Below are 16,509 nucleotides of genomic sequence, written 5' to 3'. Positions count from 1 at the left end.
TTGGGAGGGATTATGGAAGGTAACTCGACGATAAGGCGTTGAATGCCCAAATAGCTAAATGTGTGTGATACAAGGAAACGGAATCCCGTATGCACAGGTGGAAATATCCTTCAAACTCGGCCCTCTTAATGGGTTGGAGTCCAGAAGGCCTTCCACATACCATTCCGCCGCTTGCTCCAGCGAGTTTTCGTGGGGCGAATAATGATATGATTGATACTCAGGACCTCCAAACCCCAACGGCAACGGGTCTGTCATAGTAAACTCGGCTCCATGAAGACGGCTAAAAGACGTGTCAATTTCATGTACCGGACCCGTGACCATACCTGCTGCTGCCGCCTTGTTGCGCAGCACATCAAAGGCATCTGCCCAGACACCGTTGCGTACCACGACGTCGGACAGGTTGAGCTGCCTAAGGTTGCTGCCGAGGCCACGGCAAAAAGCGTTGAGCGTTCTTCCCTCTAGCTCGAGGCAGCGAAGATGCAAGTGTCGTATCCTGGGCAGCTTCCGCAGCTTATTGAGAATGGAATCGGCGCGATACGCCTCTTCAGAGCCCTCGTATTTGCCGGTATTGATGGATACGTCCCTGAGGTCAAGTTTCAATATGCGCAGTTGTTGCCCACACCGAGACAGGATCGCCCCTAAGAAATTGTCGAGATGGGATTTGTCTTTGTCGGGGAGGGGAGCTTCTCTGCCATCCCAGCAATTTGCGATATCAAAATCGAAGGATTCGAGCCTCTCACACGCAGTGGCCAGCTCGTCCCACGCAGGTGCTCCGTTGTGGTCTCGAGCACAGAGCATGGAAAAATTGGTGAACACCGGAAGGCTGCCGATCCGAATCTGTGTCACGCCGACGCTTGCCCGACGCAAAGCGATCGGCATCTCCCAGAGAAGTCGCACGGATTCCAACTTACAGATCGCCTCTTCTGGCCAGACCGATTCTTCCTCGACGTCTTGGAAATTCAGCGGATCTTGCATCGAGCAAAAAATAAGCTTTTTGTCGTTCAGCCACTCGGCGTGGTCGCGTTCAGGAGCGTTCGGATGCCACTCGTCGACGAAGTTGAAGCAGTGAACGTTTGGCATCCGCGAAGCTGCTGCCGCAAGTGCATTTGCAAAGTTGCAGTTTCGGAGGAGGTCCTGTTGCTCCTTTTGCAAACGACAATACTCGGCGTATCCCTTCTGGAAGATGGCCTGGCACTCCGGGAGCGGCCCCATGAGTGTCTCTCCGCGGACGGTCGCATCGACGTATTCATCCCACTCATCGTAAAGGCGCCTGTAATTTTCCAATGCCCGCCGTAACTCGACCGCCCTCTGCACCAGTTCTCCGTCTTTGCTACTTTCATCAAAGTTCTCGGGTGGCCAGTAGTTGTAGGCAACGTCATGCTCACAGTGACCTGCGAACTTGGACAGGGCTCGTAATCGCGCCCGCGTAAATCGCGTGATGTCGTCGGCGTACTCCTTAGGCCGATACCCAAGGGAAATCTGGATACCCCGGACGCCGGCCGCGATGTCTGGAGTTTGAGAGATCTTTTCGACCAGATCGAGGGAAGTCCGAGTCAGTTGGACCCGCAAAACTGGGAACAAGAGCGGTGTTGCCAGCTCATAGAACAAGCGACAGACAAGGCGAAGCTTGCGGACCGTCCGCCTTCGCCTGCGGGTTTGAGTGATTGTATATTCATGCCAGCAGACGCTGCGATGGCATTCCCAGCCTTCCGTTAAAGCGTCATCTTGGAAGTTGTGAAATATGATATGCAGGATGTCTAGAGGCAGGTCGTTGATTTTGAGCGGGCGTAACCGACTGCGGGAAAGCTGCAGTGCTCTGGAACGAAGCAGCTGTCGACGGGGGTCGAATGTGCGTAGGATGGGGTCGCTTTTGGCGTCTCGTATCACCTGCACCGCCGACTTTTGGTACCGGGAGTTCAGATATAGACTGTTCTTGTCCGGAAGCAGCAGCATTTCCCTGGTGTCGAGGTGGCGCAGTTCGTCGTAAGCCGTCGCAATGTCGAGAGACGATGCATCGGCTCTTGCATCGAGCCACGCCGCGATCTCCTGTCGCAATTGCGCGAGGATATCATCTAGGTCTGGGACCGGCTCCTCCCCGTTCTGCCATCGTGATTCTTCGATGACCGAGCCCTCGCTGGTCTCGTCTGAGTCCATTGCATTTAAGAGTCGCGGTGGGGTGTGCATTGTGCATCGAGTGGAATGAAGGAAGGGTGGCTGGCTTAAGTAGGTAAGTCTTTTAAAAAAGAATTACTGTGTAACAATCATATCCAAAAGCTCGGCGTGACTCAACAATGGTATTTATTAACTGGTAATCAATCAAGCAGCTCCTTCCATCTGCACGCGAGGTTCACGGCTCCCAACCAAGCACGAGCCACGGAGAGGACTCAAAAGAGTTTGTTGTTTCTAGCGATTACGAGCAACACTATCACCTCCCAGATAGCTGTGGCAACAGCATCTAGAGAACATCCTTCCCCTTTTTATCACCAACACAGCCAACATGATGATACAACCGCCATGTCAACGAGCACGAACCCCCCCCCCCCCCCCCCCCCCGCAACGTCTCGACCATCATCTCAATCACGCGCACCTTCGCTGATATGATTCCGCACTGAATGCATCTACCACCTCGATACCTTCCCCCTCGTCTTCCCATCCGGCATGTACCACCGTAAATAACGCAACCCCACCGCCATGACCAGGCACCGCCAGTCGGGTGCACGCGCGTGTACTAGAAGCCAAGCTCTACCGTAGTTGGCCGCGGGGATGAGGGCGTCGCTATTCGGTGTTCGGTGAGGTGTTGGGGATGGGAGGGCGATGCGCCCGAGCGGTAGCGGGTAGGAATCTAGCCTGGCCGGTCGACTCATCGGAACGCTTCCACCGCAGTACCTTGGATGTCAGCAGCAACAGTCCCGTCAAGACCATGCAACACGGCCATGATGCGGGGCGTTCAACACACGAGCAGCTCCTTACCGCCGCGGCTGGGCTTTTCGTTGCGGCTCCGTGGTCCCGGTTCAGGGAGGGAGGACATGCCATGTGTAGCGCGAGGCCATGGTGACACCGGCCGAGGACCGGGCTTGCGTTGTGGTTTGGTGCCAGGCGCCGTTCCACAACTGCAGAGGGTTGTCTACCCATTGAAGACAGCTCCCCGGTAGCCGGGCATTCAGCCGGTGTTGCGGCTCAGCCTCATAGCTGAACAGGCCGGAATAGTGGGCCCATCCGGCACATTCCGGTGCCGGTGTCGACTCTGCGCAACAAGTCGGGCAAACCCGCGCTGGCGATGAAGTTGACTTGACCTTTGGGGGTTAGTTGGAACTTAAGGCGAAGCATTTTTGGGGCTAGACAAGGTAGAAGACATGGGCAAACCATGCCTGCTTGCATCACCGAGACACGCGAACACCTCCTCAATGTCGCCGAAGACCAGGGTCGAAAACCCGCGCAAAAACAGACCGTCGGGGCACTAATAGCGCCACTACACAGTATCTCCGGCGTCGGTGGCCGCAATGAGATGCTTGTTTCAAATCCCAAACTAGTTTCATGCAGGCCAAACGCAAGACTGCCGATTTCGAATGCTCAAGTTGGGAGTGGCTGAGAGGATCCTTGACGTGTCTCAACGCCCGCGCGCCTCTTCTCCACAAAGTAAACGTTAGTGAGCATCGCGCCCCCCCGCGCATCTTGCATCTCACCAGACACGTGACAAAGATCTCGAAGGGTGTGCCTTGAAATCCGGGGGTGAATGTACGCTGGCCCGAAGGGCGTTCGCCTCGGGAAGCCGGCAGGAACCAGGCCCAGGCCGGCTTCGGATTCCATGCCCGGGAGGCGAGGAGGGCTGCAAACTTTGTATGCGAACGAAAGCCGCGCCACAGCACTCGCACTCGACTCTCTCAAGAATCCGAACATGGTGAGTGACAAAATCGACATTCCTTCTAGAGTGTCGATCGAGACATTCCCGTCATCGCCACGCGACCCAGACGCTCGTCAGCCAGCAAGGCACGTCAGGGATCCGACTCGACATACACGAGTAGAGTACTTGCGTCTGCAGTAGCTCCTGATAGGCGAGAAGAGCGAGTTGGGAGAGTGGCATCATATTAGGGGTGCCCCATCGGGCCCAGTCTTGCCATCCCAGCACCACGGGTTGAGACCCGGGCCGCAAGTAGACAATGCAGTGTAACGACGATCGGGCGTGAGTGGTCAGGCGAAGCTGATCCCGGCACCACCGAAGGCAGAAGCTGTGGCGGTTGGGCCAAATTCGGTCGCTCGGTATCCCCCTTGGGTCGCTGGCAATCATTTGAGCAAGAAAAGAGGACCTGATCCCCTCGGCTCATGTCCCGCGGACTCTCCAATGAGCGACGCGAAGCCACTTCGGTCTGTGACTAAAAATTCCTTCCTCTTTTCCTCAGGTCTGAGACAGCGAGCTGATTCGAGAGACGCATCGCGCCATGATTTCAATGTTGTCGTTCTCGTTGCGGGGTCGAAAGTCGGAATGGGAACCGAGTCCGCAGCAAGCGGCCGCCAACGGCAGCCCGGCCGACCTAAGTTGGGGAGGGAAAAAAAAAAGACATCAGCGTGACTACTATGTAGTAACTACGAGGGTCATCAAGTGTGCGTCAACTCGGCCGACCGAACACGCGTCACGATGTCGGGTTGGTGACACTCTTCTCAACTTCGAACCTCGAGTTTCGTCTTGACGACGACGACCGGGCATTGCTGACCCGCCGAAGGCGCTTTCTCGGGCTTGTTGCTTGTTTCGTCACCAAGACGATCTCATTGGGCGAGGATCGAACCTCGGAAGCTTGTGTGGGCATCGCCGAACCATTGAATTCTGCCTCGATGTGCATGTTGGATGGCACTCAACGGCAGACTTTTGGAGACCCCGCCATGGGTTGTCGTTAAAGTTCAGCGAGCGGATCGGGCACGTTGCGATTCTAGACCCGGCTATTGGCCCAAGAATTGCCCCTGTGCCCCACGCCAAGCAAATCTCCCGGTCTTGGCTGCATCGAGACCCAGCCGCATGTTTGGAGGCAAGGATCTCAGAGGCTGCTTCTCGAAACTGCAACTGCTGGCAGGAATCCCACGGCGGTCCCACGGCGGTCCACCTCGCGGTCGAAAAGGTCGAAAAGGTCGAAAATATCGAAGAAAAAGTGGCAATACCGACGACCCAGACATGCGAAGCCCACATTCGAGCATGGCCGGTGATCCAAAGAGGGCGGTTTGCCCGACAATGCAGGAAGGGCTCGCATTTCGAACCCGGGGGCCGTTCCGGGACCGATACGTTGCATGTGCAAATAGGAAAAAAAACAGGACATCCAGACAGAAGAGACAGTCGCAGTGGGAGATGCGGCGGAGTCGAAGTGCAGCGTTCGGGTAAACAGGTTCGAACATCTTTTGATGGTTGCCGATCGCGACGAAGATGCCCTCCCACAGGACGAGAGAGCCTGCGACGACAGCCACAACACCACCTCGGAGTGCTCAGAATATCGAAAAATGATATTCAGGAGCCCTGCAATGACACCCCACGTCCAGAGTCACCCCGTCAAGGTGGGATCGTGATGCCCCGATTCGATACCCTGCCCCGGGCCCCAAACTCCCAACTGCTGCCCACTGGGCCCCTGCAAGCTTCGAACGCCACATGGATCCCGCAGCTTGTCCATTTGGTCTGACCGAGCATCTCGCCTGGCGGCAAACGCCTTGGGGGCACGTTCCCCCCGCACGACGACGTGAGAGGCCCGCGCAGATCGGTCCCCCCCGTCAAAGCGACGAGAAGGACGACCGACTCGGCCCGCCAAGACTGCCTTCAGCCCCTCCGTTCCACCCCGCCTACCAACCAGGGCTTTTCTTCCAGGGTTCGGTCTCCCGAGTCGCCAAGCTGCGGATGCAGGAAGGGTGGTTGGTGGACCAAAACCTTGCGTCCTCGGTCGGGGCCACCGTCCCACGTGTATGGTAAGTCGCCCCAGGAGGCCCCTAGCTGATCTTGCTCATTGACCCTGCCCGTGCCTGCTTGGTTAAATACAGAACAGCCGGCTCGTGTCTGATTCCTCACCATCCCTTCCGCTACCAGGTCGATCAACCCAAACAACAGCATACGCGCTGCTGTCTCACCCGAGCACGCGACTGCAGACCAAGCGACTCTCAATCGCCCAAGATGGTTCTGCACCAGTACGACTACCTCTTTGCCATCGGCACCATCTTTGCCGGGCTTGACGCCTGGAACATTGGTGAGCAGCTCCCGACGAAAACACCGATCAGCAGCACCCAGCACCAGGGTCGGGTCATTTCCTCAACACCAGATTGCTAACAGAAGCCGTCTCACAGGTGCCAACGATGTGGCCAACTCGTGGGCGACTTCGGTCGCTTCGCAGTCCGTGACCTACCTCCAGGCCATGCTGCTCGCCTCCGTCATGGAGTTTGCCGGTGCCGTCGGCGTGGGTGCTCGTGTCGCCGACACCATCCGTACCAAGATTGTCGATATCGACCAGTTCGAGACGAACCCGGAACTTCTCATGCTTGGCATGGTCTGCGCCGTCGTCGCCTCGTCCCTTTACCTCACCTTCGCTACGAGGATCGGTATGCCCGTGTCGACCACTCACTCTATTCTCGGTGGTGTCATTGGCATGGGTGTTGCGTCTCTGGGTGCTGACGGTGAGCAACTCCAAACAATTGGGAGCCAAAAAGACGAATCGCTAACGGATCCATAGGTGTCATGTGGGTCAGCGACACCGGCTCTATCAACTCGGGTGTGGTTCAGGTTTTCCTCGCCTGGATCATCGCTCCCGGCCTCGCGGGCTGCTTCGCCGCCATCCTCTTCCTGATCACCAAGTACACCGTCATGGTCCGCAGCAACCCCGCCATTTGGGCTCTGCGCGTTGTCCCTGCCTACTTTGGCCTGACTGCCATGCTGCTCACCATGTTGCTCCTCTGGAAGGGCGGCGGATACGAGGTCACCCTCACCGAGCCCGAGATTGCCGGTACCATTGTCGGTGTTGGTGCCGCCTTTGCGCTCTTCATCGGCGTCACCCTGACCCCCTGGATGTACCGTGTCGTCATCAAGGACGACTGGCAGCTCCGCTGGTACCACATCCCGATGGGCCTGCTCCTGCTCCGCCGCGGCGAGGTCCCGCCCCCGCCTGAGGATCTCGACACCGGCGTCAAGGACTACTACGAGGGTCGCCTCACCAAGGAGCAGCTCGACGCCCGCAAGGCTGGTGAGCGTGACGATGTCGAGGTTGTCGGCGAGGGTAACCAGGAGAAGACCAAGAACGCCGAGGGTTCCGATGCTGCTTCGACCGAGCGCACCGGCCAGAGCCCCCTGACCAACGTCCGCAAGGCTCCCAAGAAGCTCGTCGGCCCCAAGCCCGAGGGCAAGTGGTACCAAGGCCACGTCCTCTTCTGGTACTTCAAGTTTGCTCTGCTCCGCGGTCTCGACCAGGAGGTCGTCCACGCCAAGAGCACCAACGACAAGCTCGCCGGCAACCTCGAGGAGGTGCACGCCCACGCGCAGCACTTCGACAACCGGACCGAGTACATGTACAGCTTCCTCCAGATCATGACTGCCGCTACCGCCTCTTTCGTCCACGGAGCCAACGATATCGCCAACGCCATCGGCCCCTACGCCAGTGTCTTCCAGATCTGGAACGAGACCCCTCTCGGCAGCAAGTCCGAGGTCCCCGTTTGGATTCTCGTCTTCGGCGCTGCCATGTTGGTCATCGGTGTCTGGACCTACGGCTACAACATCATGCGCAACTTGGGTAACCGCCTGACTCTGCAGTCGCCCTCTCGTGGTTTCTGCATGGAGCTCGGCTCTGCCATCACCGTCATTCTCGCTACCCGCCTGAGTAAGTTCCTCGCGATTCCCCGACCATGCTACCATCAAATGCTAATCGTCCCGCAGAGCTCCCCGTCTCCACCACCCAGTGCATCACTGGCGCCACCGTCGGTGTCGGTCTCTGCTCCGGCACCTGGCGCACGGTCAACTGGCGCATGGTCGCCTGGATCTACCTCGGCTGGATCATCACTCTCCCTGTCACCGGTATCATCTCGGGCTGCCTGATGGGTATCATCATCAACGCCCCTCAGTGGGGTAAGGTCAGGGCCTAAGGGTTTCATGGTGTAGGGCTATGAGGCGGTTGTCATTAAGCGAATCGAAAGTCGCGCCTAGGGCCGCCTTTCGAGATTTTGTACTTCAAATACCCGGGGGTGATGGATTTACTTAGACTTTGATAATTAACATGGATATTGCCATGCAACATCTTCCACGCTTTCGTGTGCCCTGTGTCTGTCAACGTGGGCATCGTGAATGTTGATAGCACGTTTCAAAAGCCAATGCAGATGAAGAGTGCCGGTCAATGGAAATAAATGCACTGAAGACCTGATACTGGCCCAGAACTAATCAGGTGCCTCCCGTCAACTAACTATGGGTATCAAATGCCGCTTGCCTGAACCCCGCCGAACGCCGTAGCCAAAGTCAAAGCCAAGATATGTTGACGCTAACAAAGCCAGTGACCCCTCGTCCAGCTCGTTTTCCCAATACCCGAACATGAGAACCACTACTGAGCCTGGGCAGCATCACCTTTGTCTCCCGCCTCGAAATCTACCCAATCCACCATGTTCAGGTCGTCATTATGGACCGCAGCATTCCCGCTGCTCACCCCGACCGGATTCCTTCCCTCCAACTCCTGCATTATCGTCCTGGCGTTTGTCTTGAGGTTCGCCACAAGAGCCGCGCCGACCATCTCAGCGTGCTGTGCCGGTACAAGAGCAGCAGGGCCAGGAGGCATAACCGCCCTCGTCATCAGAGACCTCCCCTCGTTCACCAGCCTTGCCACCTCGGCCTCCAACTTCTCCAACAGCATCGCAGCCACGGGCGGCGGACACCCGGCCAAGTCCTTGGTCCTGCTTACGCAGGCCAGAATGCCCTCCATGATCTCCACGTACGGTCTGATTATCAGAGCCTGATTATTCCCATGCCCATAGCCATAGCCATCGCCGTTGCCGTTTTGGTTTAAATTCCCGGTTTCCCCATTCACATGATGCCCATACTCTGGTCGCCAACCTCGACGAGCCCCATCCCCCTTCTTACTTCCATTCCCAGGGCCAAGGCCATTCATACCCCCCTTCTCTCCCCGCCCCTTCTGAATCCTCCCCCCCTCAACCCTCTCCCTCCCCCTCTCCCGCACCCTCCCCATCTCAACCCTCTCCCTCCCCATATCCGCCCTCTCCCTCCCCATCCTAACCCTCTCCTCCACAACCCCCCTCTCCCTCCACCCCTCCCACCTCCCCCTCTCCACCCCCCGCCCCCAAACCCCCACTAACTGCCTCCCCAACAACCCCTCATCAAACAACACCCCCGCCGCCGCCTCCCGCTCCGACAGCGCCACCTCCCTCTGAGACAACACACCCTCCCGCTCCGACAGTGCGGCCTCGCGGCTTGCTACCGCGGCCGCGTGCGCGTTGAGCCGGTGGGCCTGGTGTGCCAGGTGGGTGTGCAGCTGTTGCAGGCGGTCGTGCAGCTGGGCGAGGCGGGTCGGGGTGAAGGGGAAGGGGCTGTTGAGGGGGGCGTGGTGGGTGGGGGTGTGGAGGTTGTGTAGGAGGGTGGTGTATTCGTGGAGGTCGGCGGGGGAGATGTGGAGGAGGGTTTGGGGTTGGGTTTGGTGGTGGTGGTGGTGTTGGAGGGGGGGCTGTTGGAGGGGTGAGGTAGTGTTTGGGGGGTTGTTGTTGTTGTTGGTGGATGTGGTGGTGGAGTTGGGGTTCTTGTTGGTTGTGATGTTGTTGTTGCTGTTGTACTTGTCCTTGTCGCTGGCGTCGGTGGCGTCGGTGGTTGTTGTTTCGGATGCGCGGAACGAGTCGTACAGGTCGGAGCATCGCTTTGCGAGTTGCTGGCTCGCGCGGTCGGTCACTGGGAGGTAGTCGGCTGATAGCCAGCGGGTGATGGTGTAGCCGGGGTTGATGGGTTCGCCCCGCCGCCGCCCGTCGAGCCCGTCGTTGCCGAGGACCAGTCGCTGCTTGCGGTAGTCCTCGTGTTCTTGCAGGAGTTGTTCTGCCGTTGGCTCTGGGATGCGACGATCGCCGGTCATGATGACTGTAGTTGCTTCTTGTGAATTGCTACCACTCACGAATGCACCAGGAAGGACCTCAGGCGATCTCAGCGCGCACACTGCCCTTTTAAGCCCAGCAGTGCGCCACGGGCCACAGCCAATTAGAATTCCATCTCGATGCTCCACAACCCGAATTCGGTCAATGTCGTCAAAATAAGCGGGGTATCTCCTGCACAGGACGAGCGTCCCAGGCACGTGATAAGCACGTGAGCACGTCACAGAGCACCTGCCGCCAGGAAAAAGAAGAGTCGTGAACATCGAAATCACCGATAAGTCACAGATATCATGATTGGGCAAGAGATTTATGGTTTAATTTAGGTGGGTAGCTGAGATAGGGAGCTTAGACCCTAAAGGAAGGAGGGCGAGGTGGGGGATCCTCCCACTTCGTACCGTCCTGGGTGCCTCTTGTGTGATATTTGATATTGCTGGCCATTACTTAGTTGAGTTGTTTCTAGCGCAGTCTACAACCATCTGATGATTTTGTTGATTCGGATTGGGGGAGGAAAATGCACGAACGGCCACCCAGGCCCTCTTGGGTACCTGTGATTGTGCTGCATGTTCATGGCTAAGGGGAGTGGGAGAACAAAGTCAACGACGGCTGGGAGCCTCTGGGGATCTGACCAACACGCATCCTACCCGCTGATGGAAAAGACAATCCTGCCCTTTCGCAATAAATTGCCGATGCGGATGATGTATTCACTGAGGCTCCGAGTGGTGTATACCCTCTCCATATAAGAACATCACCCAACTGCCCCTAGAAAGGATCGACCACTGCAGCAGTTTGAAGTTGAGGGTCCATACTGGTCAAAGGGACGGAGAAGCCGAGATTCTTCCTCGTCTATCCTCGAACACTCAATCGAGCCTCACCTGTCTTCAACGACAGGGTCAATTGTTCCTTCACAGAAGCAAAAGCCGCGGACGCGGAGAACCGTATGGTCAATCTCGCCGACGATGAGCCCTCGGCGACGGAGTCATTCCTCAGCGTAGCACACCGCCACCTACGAAATCTCCCCCGTGCTGTTTGTGCACAATCTCGAGGCCTGGTCGACCACACCCACTTCTGTCATTCTACCAAGATCTTGGTCCCCTAGATATCGCCGTGGGCCAATGCGCAGCATGAGGCGATGGCGGTCCCTGAAGTTGCCGTGCCCAGTGTGATTTAGATTAGCTTGGAGCCCTCAGGCACTGGTAGATGTCCGAGCTCAAGGCGCGGCACGTCGCGATGGGGGGATCAGGGTTCGCCTTGATCGAGCGCTCTGCCTTTCAGCAGTTGTCAATGCGGTCAAACGTCATGGGTGCGGTATATGTAGGGCACTTGGCAGGCTCTCCTTGAGATTGTTGTCATAATAGAACACCAAGGAGTATGTTAGGAGTAGGAAGATTAACGAGGAAGTAGAGAGACGGGGAGTTGCAACCCTCATGAGGGAAGTTAGGTTGCATGACAGCAACAGCCCAGACCAACCGACGGTAGTGGTGGCCTCACAGGAAAGAAAGAATTAGCAAAACGAGTTCGTACAAGGTGCCGTCTGAGTTTTGAGTATCCTGTTCGGGACGCCGTCAAGAACGCGGGCTCCGCGCTCCACGGCTGGTAGGTGGCGAAGAATTTGGGGATCAATGGGGGACTCCAAATAACGGATCGGCGAAGAGGTCTATACAATCTTTGGTGATTCGTAGGCCACGGTAGGTACTTTGGCTTTGTGTAAGCGGAACAAACTGCTTCAGAATGGTGACTTATTACCTACTTCCCTCCAGTAGTAGGCCTCTAGCTCTCGTTGATTGGGCTTCTCAACTCACCAAGACGCGGCCAGCACCCTGGGTCACAAGGTCGTTATTCCTAACCAAAGCTCGTAACAAGAAAAGAAGAGCGGGCACAATCTGGGGACTGCGGGCAGAAGAAGGTGTTTACCATATGTTCACATTATCAGGTACGACACGTATATACACGGCCACAGCACACCATGACACCATCCTAGATACCTCTGCACAACATCCAACGCCCCGGACCACCAACCAGCTACCGCCCGCCCTTCTCAAACATCTTCGGCAGCAAAACATCATCAAACGCCCACAGAATCGCCTGAAACTGCACGCTAAACGCGCCCCCCGTCCACCAAGTCTCGCGCCGGCCCTGCAGGGCGTACAGCTTCTGAATAAACCCGCTCTTCAACTCCTTGGCGGGCACGTTCATGTGCATGGCGCCGTGGTCGGCCCAGGCGCGGAACTCGAGCTCGCCAGCCGGGTCGGCCGTCTTGGGCCCCACCGTGCCCTTGGCGACGAGGCGGGCAAAGTCCTGGCGCACCCGCTCCTGGGCCTTCTCCTTGGAGAAGCCCGCGTCGCCGACCATGAGCACGCGGAACAGGTCGGAGCCGCCGCCCATGTGGTCGAAGCGCACGTTGAAGTCGGGCTTGGGCAGGGCCACGTAGTTGGCCGGGCTGGCGGCGCGCGGCGTGTTGACGAGGGAGGTGTCGCGCGGCAGCGACGGGTGCGACACGATGCCCGCGTGGATGGTCGAGTAGCGGAACTTGGAGAAGGCCGATTGCTCGACTACGTCGAGGCCGAAGGGCGCCATGTTGGCCGGCGTCGGCTCGATGGCCATGAGCAGGCGGCGCGCCAGGATGATGGTGACCTTGCCCGAGGCGGACTTGGTCCAGAGGGTGTGGCCGAGCGAGGTGCGGAGGGAGTGTTGGACGACCGTGTTGAGGAGGACGTCGTCGCCTAGGCGGGTTTGGATGGCCTCGTATAGGGCGATGTTGCGGCGGCTGGTGGGCGTGAAAGTGGCGCCCTGGCCAAGGAAGGCCCGGATCATGGGCTGGCCGAAGGCGCCCAGCACGTAGAGGGTCAGGGCGTTCATCATGTCGCCGGTGCCCATGCCTGTGATCTGGAAGACCTGGTTGACGGCGGCATGGAGCTGGTACTTCTCCACGAACTTGCCGAAGGGCATGAGCAGATCCTCGGGGATCTTGCCGGGGGCCGGGAACTTCCAGTAGCCTGGCAGGAAGTACTCCTCGTACGCGGCGGTGGCATTGAGGAAGCGGCCCAGGGCAGCAACGCGGTCCTCGTTGGCGGGAGGGGTGAACTCGACGCCGGCGCCCGAGCTGAAGTCGGCGTACTTGGAGGTCAGGGCGACGCGGGGGGCGGCGCCGACGGCCACGCCCATGCGCTCAAAGAAGGCGCTGGCCGGGCCGTAGTCATTGAAGCTCTGCACGCCAAAGTCATACGGCGTCCCCGTCTTGGGGTCGTCGTAGGTCGAGACATGGCCGCCCTTGGGTAGTGTCAGTGGATGTGTTCCATAGCAAGTAACGGACAGTCCAGAATTACCATGCGGTCGGCCTTCTCAACGACGACAACGCTCTTCTTGAAGTCCTCCTTCAGCCGGATGGCGGCATAGGCACCGCTGGCGCCACCACCGATGATGGCAACATCCCTGGTGACGATATCCGGGAGCCACGAAGTGGCCGAGACGGCGGTGGCAGCGGCGAGCAGACCACCCGCGAATCTCAGAGTGAAGACCATTGTTCGTGCTGGGGAGTCGGGAACGCGTGGGGGACAGGCTCGGATGGGAAAGAACGGACGCAGCCAACCGACTGCTCGGGTCGGGTCTGACTAAGAGGGGGGACCGTGAATGAAGGGTGAGGTGATCACGGAGTTCACTGGTTCCTGGGACGGAGGAGGCATGTGGCAGTCTTATTCACCGCGCCACCACGTGGAAAAGGCCCCGAAGTTCCGAGAGCAACCGACTGGATGGAACAAGCGGGAGGCGGGAACCAAACAGGAACCCGGAACTCGTGTAACAACATGCGCTGCTCCCTGGCGGATACTATCTGCCGAAGCGCTCAAATAACATGGTCGGTTGCCTAGCCTCATTAGCATTACATTGAGACTTGGCTATTGATTCTAGCCCGTGGGGTCACCGCGGGTTGTTGGTTGCAAAAGTTGCTGGGTGATGGCTCAATGGTAAGGGGAAAGGGCCGTCGATGAACCCCCAAGCCGGAGCAACCAACAAACCCCCCAGGCTTGCTCCGGGTGCTCTTCCCTGTCTTGGCTAGGGTTGCGTCGCTCCTGCCCTGGACAGCCCTGGGCTGCGCTTGTTCCAACCCACTTTTTGCCGCCAGCCGAGGATTGCTGAGATGAATAGAACGGCTGGCGGGCTTCCACCCCACTTGGGATCGTGGCCCGTTGTTCCATCTCCAAATTGGCCCCCTTCCTTTCTGTCCTTTCAATGCACTCGGTGGCATTTCCCGAGCCGGGCGGGGTTGTTTCCTGGGTTGAGATTCTTCCTGCCCGTTCTCCTGTGACATTGCGGGACTCGGCCGGCTGCTCTCGTCTGGAACCTCGCGTCACGAAAAATGGAATTCGGCTGCGCCGGCCAGGCGCGTGAAGCTGCTGCAACTGTGTAATAAAACCCCGGCCAGTGTTGCATTAGTGCCGACGCTTGTGATGCAGAACAGCTGAAGAAAACACGACACCCAGCCCCTCGGAGCAGACTCGAGTAAGCGAACCCCCGCGGGCTCAATTGTCATGATTCGATATCATCAGTTGTTGATGTTTCTTCGCGTCCACTTCGCGGAAGACGAACACCTTGTCCGCGGACCAGGAACCCTTCGCAAGCATCCCCGATGGATTGACGCCAAGAAGGTTCATCGCGGGGGATTTGCGGGCGGAGTAACACGATGCGACGACGAACAGGATGCCCGTCAGGGAATAACCCGGGGCCATCATCACAACATCAACAACGCTCGCTCACATGCTAGGGCAAGTGTCGGGCTGCTTGCCCACATCATTACGAACAGCTCGTGAAATTTGAACCCAACCCCAGGTACCTAACCAACGCCAACGCTAACCACCTCACTTAACCGAGATCCTTACCTCGGTCGTCCTCACAATCCCCCTCACCGCCGCCTCCGAGCTAATCGCCCCCCCATGCGGCGGCGGCCGCACCACCCCCGGCGGCGCAGCACCCAGTATCATCTCCTCGCTCCCGGACCCCTCCGCCGAACCGTGCTTGTAGAAACTCGTGGCCGTGCTGTACGTCTCGCCCTTGCCGTTGGACAGGTTCCCGTCGTCGGCCGACCCGCGCGCCCCCGTCTCCAGCTCGTACTCCTCCTGCTTGTGGTTGCTGCTGCTGCTGCCCTTTGTTCCCGTGCCCGTGCCCGTGCCCGTGCCCGTGCCCGCCCCCGCGCCGCCGTGTCCGCGGTGCATCGTCATGCGGTTGCCTCGTGATCGGGAGCCGTACCCGTATGCTGCGCCGGGCGTGCCGTAGTAGCGGTCGGTGGTGGAGAGGTTGAGGATGCGCCTGAAGAGGGGTTTGAGGGATGTTGCGCAGGCGGCGATGATGCCCAGTTGGAGTTGGAGGCTGGTGTGGGGGGGAGAGTGTTAGTCTTGGTCTGGTAGGGGGGCGAGACAGCGAGTCGTGGACTTACAAGCCCCAGAACTGGATGCTTTGGTTGAACGTTTTATCGGGCATTCTGGCGAAGGCGATTTGGTAGACGGACTTGACGATGCCCATGGCCACGGCACTGGCGGCGGGTTAATTGGGACCGTGGACGAGAGACGGGGGCAAGGGGATAGGGCTGGGCATGGACCTACAAATATCCCAAGCTCAAGATCGCGATCAAGTAGACCTTCAGCTTCCGCTTCATCTTCAGCGTCCAGATGATAGGGACCGGGAAGGTGGCGAAGAGGACGTCGGTAAAGATGTTGAAGCCCGTGTTGACCAGCGCGAACGTGACAAACAACGGGATGGGGTAGCAATTGGGCTTGACGTGGGGATTCCAGTAGCCCTCCATGGGTTGGCAATAAAGTAAAAAGGTCATCATGCCCATGAACGTGTAGCAGCAGACGATCACTAGGTCCTCAGGTCAGTCGTCCAACTCTCGGCGCCGGATCTTGAGGACCAAGGGGTAAATACCTATCGTGGCCCATAGACTCCAGCGATACCATCCGCCGGTGCTCAGCCTCAAGAGATTGAAGCCGATGGATACTTTCAGGAACCCGAGCGCCCAGGTGGCCGAGATGATGGACTGCCAGAAGCCAGCATGCTGAAAGACGATCATGTCCTCCTGCAAGATGGTCTCCTGGTGCTTGCCCAGGCCATGTTGGGCTTGTATGATGAACACGCTCCATCCTCCTATCGCACATAGCTGTTGCGGCCGTGGTCAGCACGCGGACCATCTACCGAGCCCTGCCGCCGGGACGGAAACGTACTGCAGATAACACCATGCAAATGTCATCCTTGCCGAAGGTTTTCATGACGATGGCTCTGGCGTAGACCCGGAGGGCCACGAAGGTGAGGGCGATGACATGGAACACCGTCAGGACGCCGAGTATCATCTCCGTGTTGCTCTCGGCGGCCCGGACGGGGTCGATGTCGGGCTTCGGACCGCCGGGAGGCCCTGTCATGGACATGTTGGTTGCAGATCTC

At 58.3% G+C, this 16,509-nt stretch overlaps 5 protein-coding genes across 5 annotated transcripts; 1 reads left to right on the top strand and 4 right to left on the bottom strand.

The window, feature by feature from the left end:
• Window positions 1–54: 54 nt before the first annotated feature.
• Window positions 55–2,208, bottom strand: B0H64DRAFT_327077 (uncharacterized protein; the record flags this gene model as incomplete). Its single annotated transcript, XM_062800766.1, has 3 exons — window positions 55–733; window positions 908–1,524; window positions 1,636–2,208. Coding segments are annotated over 3 exons (1,869 nt in total), but the record flags the coding sequence as incomplete, so codon positions are not given.
• Window positions 2,209–6,139: 3,931 nt separating this feature from the next.
• On the top strand, window positions 6,140–8,091 carry B0H64DRAFT_376091 (phosphate-repressible phosphate permease; the record flags this gene model as incomplete). Its single annotated transcript, XM_062802456.1, has 4 exons — window positions 6,140–6,212; window positions 6,310–6,636; window positions 6,693–7,829; window positions 7,886–8,091. 4 exons carry the CDS (start codon window positions 6,140–6,142, stop codon window positions 8,089–8,091), a joined length of 1,743 nt encoding a protein of 580 aa, XP_062656646.1.
• A 295-nt stretch (window positions 8,092–8,386) lies between these two features.
• On the bottom strand, window positions 8,387–10,140 carry B0H64DRAFT_434379 (uncharacterized protein). The gene is made up of 2 exons (XM_062806087.1): window positions 9,392–10,140; window positions 8,387–9,034 (listed from the first exon to the last, which is right to left on the bottom strand). Exons 1-2 carry the CDS (start codon window positions 10,065–10,067, stop codon window positions 8,541–8,543), a joined length of 1,170 nt encoding a protein of 389 aa, XP_062656645.1. The 5' UTR covers window positions 10,068–10,140; the 3' UTR covers window positions 8,387–8,540.
• A 1,817-nt stretch (window positions 10,141–11,957) lies between these two features.
• On the bottom strand, window positions 11,958–14,034 carry B0H64DRAFT_363501 (uncharacterized protein). Its single transcript, XM_062801807.1, has 2 exons — window positions 13,407–14,034; window positions 11,958–13,350 (listed from the first exon to the last, which is right to left on the bottom strand). Exons 1-2 carry the CDS (start codon window positions 13,599–13,601, stop codon window positions 12,103–12,105), a joined length of 1,443 nt encoding a protein of 480 aa, XP_062656644.1. The 5' UTR covers window positions 13,602–14,034; the 3' UTR covers window positions 11,958–12,102.
• Window positions 14,035–14,828: 794 nt separating this feature from the next.
• On the bottom strand, window positions 14,829–16,493 carry B0H64DRAFT_376088 (uncharacterized protein; the record flags this gene model as incomplete). Its single annotated transcript, XM_062802455.1, has 6 exons — window positions 14,829–14,852; window positions 14,955–15,441; window positions 15,509–15,604; window positions 15,675–15,933; window positions 15,997–16,228; window positions 16,293–16,493. The coding sequence occupies 6 exons, from the start codon at window positions 16,491–16,493 to the stop codon at window positions 14,829–14,831; spliced, it is 1,299 nt and encodes a 432-aa protein (XP_062656643.1).
• Window positions 16,494–16,509: the final 16 nt, after the last annotated feature.

The sequence above is a fragment of the Chaetomium fimeti genome (assembly GCF_033439085.1).
Source record: "Chaetomium fimeti strain CBS 168.71 chromosome Unknown B0H64scaffold_6, whole genome shotgun sequence".
In the NCBI taxonomy this organism is placed as follows: domain Eukaryota; kingdom Fungi; phylum Ascomycota; class Sordariomycetes; order Sordariales; family Chaetomiaceae; genus Chaetomium; species Chaetomium fimeti.
Note: the sequence above shows the minus strand (reverse complement) of the source record. Positions and strands in the feature narration are given on the sequence as shown.